This window comes from Corythoichthys intestinalis, chromosome 2 (assembly GCF_030265065.1).
Source record: "Corythoichthys intestinalis isolate RoL2023-P3 chromosome 2, ASM3026506v1, whole genome shotgun sequence".
NCBI classification, from domain to species: domain Eukaryota; kingdom Metazoa; phylum Chordata; class Actinopteri; order Syngnathiformes; family Syngnathidae; genus Corythoichthys; species Corythoichthys intestinalis.
In genome coordinates, this window is record NC_080396.1 from 19615169 (window position 1) to 19626327 (window position 11159).

An 11159-nucleotide genomic window follows, 5' to 3' on the forward strand; every position below is an offset into this window, starting at 1 on the left:
TTAAATGGTAAATGGAGTTATACTTGTATTGTGCCTTTCCACCTTTTTACGGCCCTCAAAGAGCTTCACACTACAGGGATTGGACCAAAATAATGGAATCACCGAACATTTTGGCGTCATAATCATTGAACATATTTTTTAAACAATGGCATGAGGAATATTCTAATGAAGTTGAGCATCTCGTATGGCCGGCTTAACCCCCAGACCTCAAATTTATTGAGCATTTATGGTCAGTTTTAGAGATTCAATTAAGATGTTGATTTCCAACGCCATCATCTCTAAAAGAGTTTGAGGGTATTCTAACTTAAGAATGGCTTAAAATTCCTTTGGAAACAATTCACAAGTTGTATGAATCAATACCTCGGAGAAATGAGGCTGTAATTGCCGCAAAAGGTGAACCTACACCATATTAAATTAGTTTCTGTTGATTTTTTAAGGTGTTTCCATTATTTTTTTTTGTCCAACCCCTGTATATCCTCATCTACCTACTGGTGACGCAGCATCAGGAGCAACGTAGGGTTTAGTATCTTGCTCAAAGATACTTAGACGAGGTCTAAAATTAACCCACAACCTCTGGGTTGGGGAACAATTTTTCTACCACTGGGCAGAGGCATTCAATAAACATGCTTTAGGCATTTCAAAGAAGCTCAGTGTTAGCATTATTAATTTTTTTACGCCGATTTTTACCCTCTTACTGCAAATAAATATCAGCTCCAAAAATCGGTATCGGTCCTGAAAAACCCATATCGGTCGATCTCTAGTCCTAATACTGGGTTCCCCACTACACATTACTAACAGTTTTCGCACTTGCCTCTACACACACTTTAATCTGTCCTATCTTCTCTATTCCTCTCTTTCGGTTACTAGGTATCCTCTCCCCTCGGGTGTCCTCTCTGTAAGAGTAGACAGCAATGCTACTTGTATTAGGTAGCAAGTATACTGTATTATAGACTTCATAATGGTATTCACTAGAGGTGTGCATCGGCACTGCCCTCACGATTCGATTCGATTACGATTCGGAGGGCCACGATTCGATTCGATTCAGAGGGTCACGATTCGATTCGTTTCGATTCGGCAAGGCATCGCGATGCATTAAAGCCTGGGATGCATTAAAATTCTAAAGCAAAGCATATTTTTCGTGAATCATGGGGCAACACAAGCGGTCAGACATTAAACAACTTTTTATTGACTCTTGTGTCACTCCTGGTTGAAGTCAAATGAAAATAGTATACTTTCAGATATATATTTTTAAAAAAATAAAAATAAAAAAAACAGATCACAGCATTTAATTAGTGCTTTGAATGAGACCAGAGCTTTCTCTTTTATTACACACAGTAGCAGCCTTTCACACAGTGCAACAACTGAACTCCTGTGGAAAATCAGTAATAAGAGTCACTGTATTTTAGTCACAACGACCCATCAATAAAAATATTCAAGTAAATATTAAAGAAAACGACAAAGAAAATATTGTAGTGCAGCAGCATCTTTATCGCAAAATGTCAATCATTTACGTGCGGGTCGGGTCAGGCCGGACTTCTCTCTCGCTAACCTTTTTAAATAAATATATATTTGCAGACTAAAACGATGTATGGAAGTTAAACTAAGGAATACTTGTATTAAAATAAATACATTGAAAAAAAAAACAGAGAGAAGGCGCTTTGGTAATCCCAACCATGAGCCGCAGCTGAGCCAGTGCATTGGTTGCGCACATGAACGCCGTGGCCCCGCCCTCCTTTTAATCTTCCCCTCGCACTATAGTGCTCTCCGCGAGTCTGCAACTCTGCATCCTGGTATTTCCTTTTCGGATTTCGATACAGAGCACCAAGAGGCGAAAAGCAAACTAAAGACGGGGGGATTGAAAAGGCAAGAATCCACGAGTGGTGTGTGGAAAGGATTTAAATTGATAGTGGAAGGTGCATACAGAAAAATGTGTCAGCCTGGCCGAATGCAACAAATGTGGCGCACGCTTTGCTCTCGTACGAGAGCAGAAAGACTGGCACCTTCACGCTGAGCAGGCATTTTAAAAACAGTACTGGCCTAAAAGATGATATTAGTCACACATCGTTATTATCATTTGTTTCGAGGGCTGCACCTCTTCGTGCTAAGCAGGACATCGTGGAGTTCGTGCATGGTGTTCCTGAAAATGTTATTATTTATTTTGTTTCAGTGCTCCTTAAGGCAGCTTGTTCTTTTGTGTGTTCTGATGCGAGTCATTAAAATAAAGAATGTTATTTAAAAGTTTTTTAGTTTATTTTTGCATATGCAGCTGTTCCTCTCCTTGTCAGAGAGGCGCGTCCATGCATGTTAGCACAATATCCGAAACAGAAATATATTTAACATACATTTGCAGCGTTATTTTGTTGTGTACGCTCATTTATAATGATAATAAAAATATGTAGACTTTTTAAACATTAAGAAAACTTACGTTTTTTTCTGCCAACTCGGATAAATTAAAATAAATGTCTGTTGCTGCATTTTGCCAAGTAAATGAGCATAAACTATCCACCTGATAGAACAGACACACAAATATAAACGATATAAATGTTTATTGAATATGCATCTTACAGTCTTGTTTATCTGGGAGAATTTGTGACAACAGACAGGTTTTAATTTATCATTATGCACATAGGCATCGTCACAATTGTGATCACACAAAACGCAACCACGCATTGCATCCCTGCATTTGCTCCTCCTGCTGAAACGGGCTCGGGCCTACAAATGTAACGTACATTTTCGGGGGGGTTTCGGGCTCGAGCCTACAAATAAAATGTAAAATTTCGGGCTCTCGACCTTTAATGCACGCGGGCCGGGTCGAGTCGGGCTGGATTTTTTAGGCCCGAACTAAGCTCTAATCGAGAGAGCAGAGAGATAGGACATAACATAACAATGGCTGAAGCGGAGAAAGAGGGAGCGAGAAAGATTATTGATGCACCTAACACATTGAAAGCAGACGTCTGGAGACATTTTGGCTTCTACGAGGTTGGTGGGAAACTTGACCAGAGTTATGTGGTGTGTAAAAAATGAAACATGAGAATAATAATACAAATGGGGAAACCAAATCCGTTGCATCACCGGAATTGCGCAGGGAAGATTTTTGAACGTACTTATATATTTTAAAATGCGCTGAATCGATTCGGCTTGTTGCCCGCATTGAATCGAATCGTCCATGCCCCGCATCGGGATGCATCGCCGCATCGATTATTGTTGACACCCTTAGTATTCACGGGGCGCGGGGCCGATTAATAGTGAGCCTATCTCCGTCAAAGCTGATCGAGTGGAAACACAGACAAAGAGATTTTTACGTTGAAAATTCTTGTGAATAAATGCTTAAATCCCTGAATTCTTTTTAGATATGGACGTAAAACAGTCTTGATTCTTGGTTAAAAGAAAAAGAGAAAAAAAAACGTGCAGGTAGCATTTATTTTACGTAAATATGTCGAAGGACGATGCTGTCTTTAAGTCACACTGTGGCGCCGCCTTACCACAACAAAGAGCTTTTTACGTTGAAAATTCTTGTGAAAAAATGCTTAAAGAGCATACGACAGGAGAAAAAAAGTCTCAAATAGCATTATTATGTGAATTAGAATCATATTTTGAGACGATTCGACTATATACAACAATTTAGCAAAGTGCAGATGACGAGAAATTAGTCTTTTAATCTGCCGGTTAGCCACGCCTACCATTATAGGGCTCAAGCGTCCCCAACAGGTGGATGACGTCAGCGGGAGACTGGGCTCATCGGTTTTACTATACAGCCCATTGAGGGGGAATTATTCAGAACGAGGAAAACGCGGCGAAGAGAGCCGTAAAATGTCATTGTTTCAGTCTCTCTACTCCAATATTATTAGAGGATATTCTTTTTATCCAAGTATTTTCCCCCAAGAGCTAAATAAATGACTTGAGATGGACAAGTCAGCCCGTCGAGGGGGAACTATTCACCACGAGGAAAACGCGACGAAGAGATCTGCAAAATGTCATTGTTTCTGTCTCTTCATTGTTTTTACAGGGTATTCTTTTTATCCAAGTATTTTCCCCAACTGCTAAAAAAAAGGCATGGTCATGACAAATAACAGTCTTGTGCTAAATGGAATAATAAAAATGCACTTATTCAGTACGACATGGCAAAATTACTCCATAATGGTCAGAACTGTCGACTTCACCTTTACTGTCGCACCTCCCGAACAATATTTTATGACACCTAAATCGGACATATGTCATTTCCCTTCCCCGGCTTCGGAGAATGTAAACAAACCAAGAGGCGTGACAGCTAGCCGACATGCTAGCCCGAACCGAGTGATGTTTCAAAGTCTTCGAAGCGGAAAATCACACATAACTAGCCCGGATTATTTGACATGACGACTGGGTTGTCGATTGTCTTCGTGAATCGGCAAACCGCCCGGCGGAGAGCAATTTACAGCTCGTTCCCCGGAGGAGGGCGGCTGCAGTTGTTGTGCAGCTAACGTGCAGCTAATGTGCATGAGGAGAGCTTTTTACATGCCTATCAATGATCAAATGTAAGTAGTCCTTTATTTAAAGAAAGTTTGTAGTGTTTACTTTGTAATCGCTGTATTCGTATTTGACATAATACAAAACAAGATGTTTACTCACTTCCTCGTAAGTCCAATGGTCCCACAGTAGTAGGGCTTGTTTTGGCCAATATCCACGGTGAACTAGAACCTTTTGAAACTCCAAAAAGGCGCACACGCCTCTCCCTCATACAGCAAGATTTTTCTGCAGCTGTTTGGCTGGCTTGATGTGAAAAATAAACGTTTTAATCTGAAAAATCAGCTGAATCCTTAGTCCTCATACACAACAGTAGGCTATGTAGTGAAGAGGAGTCTTTCTACCGTACACGTCACAGTGCCTTCCTCCTCAATGCAAGACCGAAGCCGGAAGTCACTCATTTTCATGGCGCGGGATTCAAAAAACTAAATAAATATAGCGATCGCTTCCACACACATCCAAGCGGTCTATATCATTCAGGAGCATAAAATGGCGCGTTTATTATGAAATAAACATGCTTTTTTGTGTCACATGCACTTTAAATCCCTGAATTCTTTATAGGTATGGGCGTACAACAGTCTCGATTCTTGGTTAAAACCCCCCAAAAAAACGTGCAGGTAGACTTTATTTTAAGTAAATATATCTAATGTGCTGCTTGTATTCAAGTCACACTGTGGCGCCGCCTTACCACAACAAAGAGTTTTTCACGTTGAAAATTGTTGTGAAGAAATTTGATGTGTTGATTGTTGAAAAAACAACATGGCATCAAGACTCCTAACTCTTTATTTGATCAAATTTTCTTCATCTTGTTTCTTTGCAGCACATTATCCCAGGTCATTCACGCAGTAGCAGCTCTTCTATATCCATTTACGTGGCAGCACACCTTCATCTCCATAGTTCCAGAGATCCTAATCGATGTTGTGATGGCACCAACTCCATACCTGCTTGGAGTACAGAAACGTCTGCTTGACCTCGTCACTGACCAAAACGATGCAAGTTTGAGACTATAATTCAAGTGTTGTTTTATTGATACAAAAGCAATGATGTGTTTGTTTGTTTCTCCTTTTTCTGTTCCTTTTTACCATTTTTCACAGCTGCTGATAGTGGATTTATCAGAGAAGAAAAATGAAACTTTCATTGTTTCTGTAAGAGATAAGATTTCTTTTTCAGTTGTATGTAATTATTCTGCTCAAAATTAAAATGATTGATTAGAAGCTTGAAAATGACCCTGTTGCAGATTGGCGATGAGAGCTCTATTCTTCCCCCAAAACTGCAAAGTGAAATCCGAGAGGCGCTCAGTGAGAGAAAGAATGTCTCAGGTGGGTCAAACTGCAGTTTTTTTTCCCCAAATGCTAAATGTAATTCGTTCATTTAACGCTTGTGTCGTCTCTTTCAGCAACAGAAGATGTGAATCGTGTGGTGTCGGAGGCCTTCCTGCTGTTCTTTGTGAAAACAGTTGGTCATTATATGTCCTATGTGAAATGCAGTCAGGCTGGAGACCAGAGAGTGTTTGAAAAAAGGAACTTCTACAAGGCCATCGAGTCAAAGACCACGCGTCACTTTGTCAAGAAGTTTATCCAGACTCAGATGTTTGATCTGTTCATTCAGGAAGTGGAACAACAACAGACTGGACCACAACAGGGTGAGGCTCCCAATTTCAAATTACAGTGGTACCTCGACATACGATCGCTTCGACACATGATCTTTTCAACATCCGACGTAAAATTTGACTCGCTATTTGTTTCTACATCCGACGACATGCTCGAAATACGACGACATGACAGCACCGCAGAAGAAAGCACGGCGTATTTTCTCGTGTGAGAAATCAACACAAAAGGTTTCAAAAAGGTTGGTACAGGTGGCTAAACAAACGTGGCTTACGTTTTAAATGGAGATGCAAATTATAGAAAAATATGAGCCTGGGGTGGGCATCCGTGAACTAGCTCAACAATACGTCTCCACGGTCCTCCTCCGACCACCGTTCGCTAGTCTTTATAAGTTAAGCTGACAATTATTATTGTGGTAACATCGCCAAGGAAATCGCCAGCTTCACCACGTTTTTATCATTTATTTCCCAACTTATTCAACACAAAAAGCCTACTGTCTGCCGCAAATGACGGTGTTCTCAAGAAAACATTGTAAGTGAAAGTGAAATTCTCAAGCTCACCGCTGTCTGGCTCTGGCACATCAACCCCGCGGTGCATTCAGGTACAGCAAAAAACGTCCGACACATTCGAACCCGATTCATTACATTAGAGATGCACGATAATATCGGTCACCGATAATTATCGGCCGATAATGGCAATTATGACGTCACACAGATAATGCAGATAAAACGAAATTCAACCGATAATGCAATCCGATAATTATATACTTGATTTAGCCTCCAAATGTGCGCAATCAACAGTTTTGTCCAATTCTGCTAGTTTTAAGGAGGTGTTTTTAAAGTGTAGTAATGTGATATGTGTTAGGAATGGCTTACTTTTAAAGGCATTTTTGTGCAACTTGGTTGTTTACTCTCTAAGTAATTGTTGCCAAAAGCTTACCATTACACAATGTCATTGCCATTGTTTAGATGTTGGAATTTACTACTTGTTCACATTTGATGTGGAAAAAAATAGCACTAAATTACATTTTTGCACAGTAACATTTGATCTTTGTATACTTTAAAATTTTACATACATATTTGAATAGAATTATCAGCGTGACATTATCGTTTATCAGGTGGAAGGGGCAGGAAATTATCGGTTATCGACAGAGGTTGCGCTAGACTTTTTCGTTGTCTGTCATTTTGACTGACAGGGTCATAAAAATCCGGTCATAATCTATTTTTACCCGTCAGTTAATTTTTTAAAATGATGATAATGACATTGTGGTGACCCTTTGTTTGGCATAATTCACCTTCCGTACTTGTGTGTCCATTTGGCCGAGCGCGTTACCGGCTACGACAGTCACGTGACAGAGACACTTAAGAGCCGCGCGCGGTCCCCTCACTATCCACTCGCTCTCGCTATATGATTGGCCGAAGAGTCGAAATGCTCTCCCGTGAAATGCCCGTTTAAAAATGTTCCCGTTGTTACTTCTTGCGTTCGCTTATAAGTGCCCATTTAAAAAGGAAAAGCGATGGATGATACTACTCACAGAGCGTATTATTGACAAATGTTAAAGTTGTATAATCATATAGCGAGAATAAGGAACGTCACTGACAAGCGCAGGCCCCCGCGAGTGGATAGTGAGGGGTCTAGGATAGTGCGCCTACAGCTAACAAGACTCTTAACATTGCATACCGCTTCAACATATTCAATAGTATTTAGTTATCATTCATTTTAAATTAATATTCTGTCCGAACAAGCTTAACAGAGAATCCACACCGTGCCATCACACATCAAGCAGATGAATATGTAACTTTTTCTCCGCAGTGACAAAAACAGCTAACTGTGGCCCCAGTAGTTAGGTAGCCTACCATATGTAGCATATGGAACAATGAAATTAACAGTTCACCTGCTGTGGCCTGAACGTAGTCTCACACTTTCCTCCTGGTGCGCATGGACTTGAATTGCGTGCCCGCTTGTGCAGTCCCTGTTTTTTCACCTCTTTTATCAACACCATCGTCGTTTTGGGGCTTTTTGAAGAAACTTCGGACACTCAGTTGCCTTGACATTTTTCAGAGTAAGGCCAACGACGTCATGCATCAAGAGAGACAATAGCTAATTAATAAGCTCACTCGCCACCCTATGGTCTGGGGTGTGAATTGCAACCGGTCAAAATGACAGATGGACTTCAGTTTTTTCCGTCACCGTTTTAAAAAATCGGTCAACGACGGAAAATATTCGGTTAACGCGACCCCTGGTTATCGATATCGGTTGAAAAATGTATTATCGTGCATCACTACATTACATTATTACAGGAATTATTATTATTATGTTATTCCGATTTTCATTTATAATTTATTTGTTTTGCTATGTGTAATTGCCATTTGTAATAGTACCAGCGGTATTTATTAAGGATTCAGTGTAGGTTTTTGGGATGTGGAACGAATTAATGGAATTATAATGTATTCCTATGGGAAAATCCTGCTCGACATACGACCATTTCGACTTACAAACAAGGTCCTGGAACGAATTAACTTCGTATGTAGAGGTACCACTGTACATTTTAATTTGAAAAACCATGTTGAAATTCTCTAATGTATATGGCGGAAAACACAGATGAGACAGAAAAAGCAGTTTCTGATCTTGCACTCCTCTTTAAAAGAAACTGCAGCATTTTAAGCCAAAAGAACTGTTGTGTTTGATAGAACAATATGTCTATATGCTGCTGTAGCAGATTCATGGCGCATTAAGCCCCCAAACTATTTTTAATTTATCCGTTTTACCCTGAAAACCCCCGTTTACAGACGTCGCACAACCGCTTTTGTTTCATCCTAGTCATAAAAAAAGGTAAGTAATTATATTATTCAGAATGTCTGACATTTTTAGCTTAGAATCATTAATTGATGTCTAATATTTAGTTTTAAAAAATTATTCACTCGCATATTTTAAACTTTTAAACAATTTACGTCACAATGAAAAATTTGGCGTCTGTAAAAAAAGTCACGGATATCTACCTCATAACTATCGCCTAACTGTATTTTTTTTGTTACTGTCGCATTTTCCACGATATGTTAGATGATAAATAATCGATCCAAACTAAGAAAAATTGAAAAATAACGTTTAAAAGGGTACCTATATGAAAAAGAAGATCTCAACCACTCCTTGTTGTCTGCGATTTCTGCATCGCGGCCTGTGTTACATCGCCATGTTTCACCCATAAAATCCCCCAAAAATCTGGCTGTGGCCATTCACAGCTGTGTCTCGACACTCGGTGATACATGCTACATGGAGTTATTGGATCGAAACAATGTAAGTATGCGATAATATCTCATTAAAATTGTGGAGTCTTTAATTCTGCTCTCGCGTGCTCTCGCCTCCGGTTAGGGTTTTGCTGTTAATTTTTCTTTTTTTTTACATGCCCTCCTGTTCAAAAATTTTCTTCCCCCAGAATTGAGATTTCAAGCTTTCCAATGATGCATCACACATGCATATCGGACAATTTTGAAAATTGGCTAAATTGGGGGTCTCACAGCAGAACTTCAAGTCACCTGAGTGTTTTCCGCCATATATTTTTCTGGTTGTGACAAAGCTTTTCTGTCTTAATTCAAGTTCATGTTCTCCCCTGCAGGAATATTTCACAAAAAAATTGTGGAATACGAGGAAAGGAAGAAAAAGGAAAAGACCAAGAAACACTAGTTCGTCGCATTGAGTGTATATAGTGCTGTACAAGGATACTGAATGTTGCACTGTTTTCATGTTCTGTTCTGTTCTGTTCTGTTCTGTTCTGTCCAGTAAGTATTTGCAACTTGTGACATAGTTTTGCTGCTACTTTGTCAAACCACTGGTTTACAGTCTTTTGCTGGTGAGCAGGTAATTTCAATCAATAAAGACTAGTTTTTTAAGTCCATCTGCATCCACTTTTTTCCCAAAACAACTTCGAAGGGTTTGTCTTTTTCACCTATAATTTATCAGCAATCAATCACATGCACAAAGACAGTGTAAAGCATCAGGCATAAGAAGCATAAGCACCGCTTCCTACCGTCATAAGTACAGCCACACTTTGACAGGATGTGGCTGAAAAATTTCCATTCATACAGTTGCATGAGAAACACAAGTAATGCTTGTGGCTCTTTGACGCTCATCACCTTGTCCTGTACCTAAACAAAGGTCATGGGAAGTAGAATTTGAGCAACCTCAAAACACACAGCCACGCCACTTGTACAATAGTTTACATGTTCATGCGCCTTAAAGGCGCACCTTACGTATAAATATATACTCGATCATTTGTGGTACCCCTATTAATGTATCTTTTCTTGATAGAGTATGTACTACTTGGAACGGTGCAAACACAATTTGCTACTGTAGTCATGTTAGTTCGAACAACAACCTAGGACAATTTGTCATATTTTTAATTTAAAGATAAATCTTTAACTTCTTCACCTACAGGATTTCGAATTAGGTGATAAAACCACAGGACCACAAACACAGTTCTAGTTAGGCCTCACACAGGATGTCTACAGCACACAAACCAACAGAAAAATTCAGTACATAACAAATGAAGAAACTGAAACTAGAAAAAAATACAACTTAAAAAGGCACAAACTATCAGTGCACAATAAACAGCCTTGGAGCAGTTTGTAGCTCGAGTTGTCCTGGGACCAAAGGGTCAGTGGTTCGATTCCAGGCTACGACAACCCACTGTTGAAGTGCACTGGGCAAGGCACTGAACCCTAATTTGCCCCGAATGGGTTGGCAGCGCCTTGCATGTCAGCAACAGCATTGCTGTGTGAATGTGTGTGTTAAAAGGTAAATGTGTGCTAATGTAAAGCGCTTTGGGCATAGTAACAATGTAGAAAAATGTGCTACAGTGGTATGAAAAAGTATCTGAACCTTCTGGAATTTCGCACATTTCTGCATAAAATCAAATGTGATCTAATCTTTGTCAAAATCACACAAATGTAAAAACAGTGCTGTAACTAAAACCACCCAAATATTTATAGGTTTTCATATTTTAATGAGGATAGCATGCAAACAATGGCAGAAGGGGGGGAAAAATAAGTGAAC

At 39.7% G+C, this 11159-nt stretch overlaps 1 protein-coding gene across 2 annotated transcripts in view; it reads left to right on the forward strand.

Annotated features, from left to right (window-relative positions):
- dennd2da (DENN/MADD domain containing 2Da) overlaps positions 1 to 9997 on the forward strand; it is a 50626-nt gene extending 40629 nt beyond the window's left edge. The window contains exons 13-17 of one of the 2 annotated variants that reach the window (XM_057823715.1): positions 5324 to 5495; positions 5598 to 5648; positions 5741 to 5822; positions 5906 to 6145; positions 9724 to 9997. In XM_057823715.1, coding sequence (XP_057679698.1) covers positions 5324 to 5495; positions 5598 to 5648; positions 5741 to 5822; positions 5906 to 6145; positions 9724 to 9791 — 613 coding nt within the window. In that variant the 3' untranslated portion in view covers positions 9792 to 9997. Of the gene's footprint in view, positions 1 to 5323; positions 5496 to 5597; positions 5649 to 5740; positions 5823 to 5899; positions 6146 to 9723 lie in introns of both variants that reach the window. The other variant, XM_057823714.1, reaches the window with a different exon arrangement.
- The last annotated feature ends 1162 nt before the right edge of the window (positions 9998 to 11159 follow it).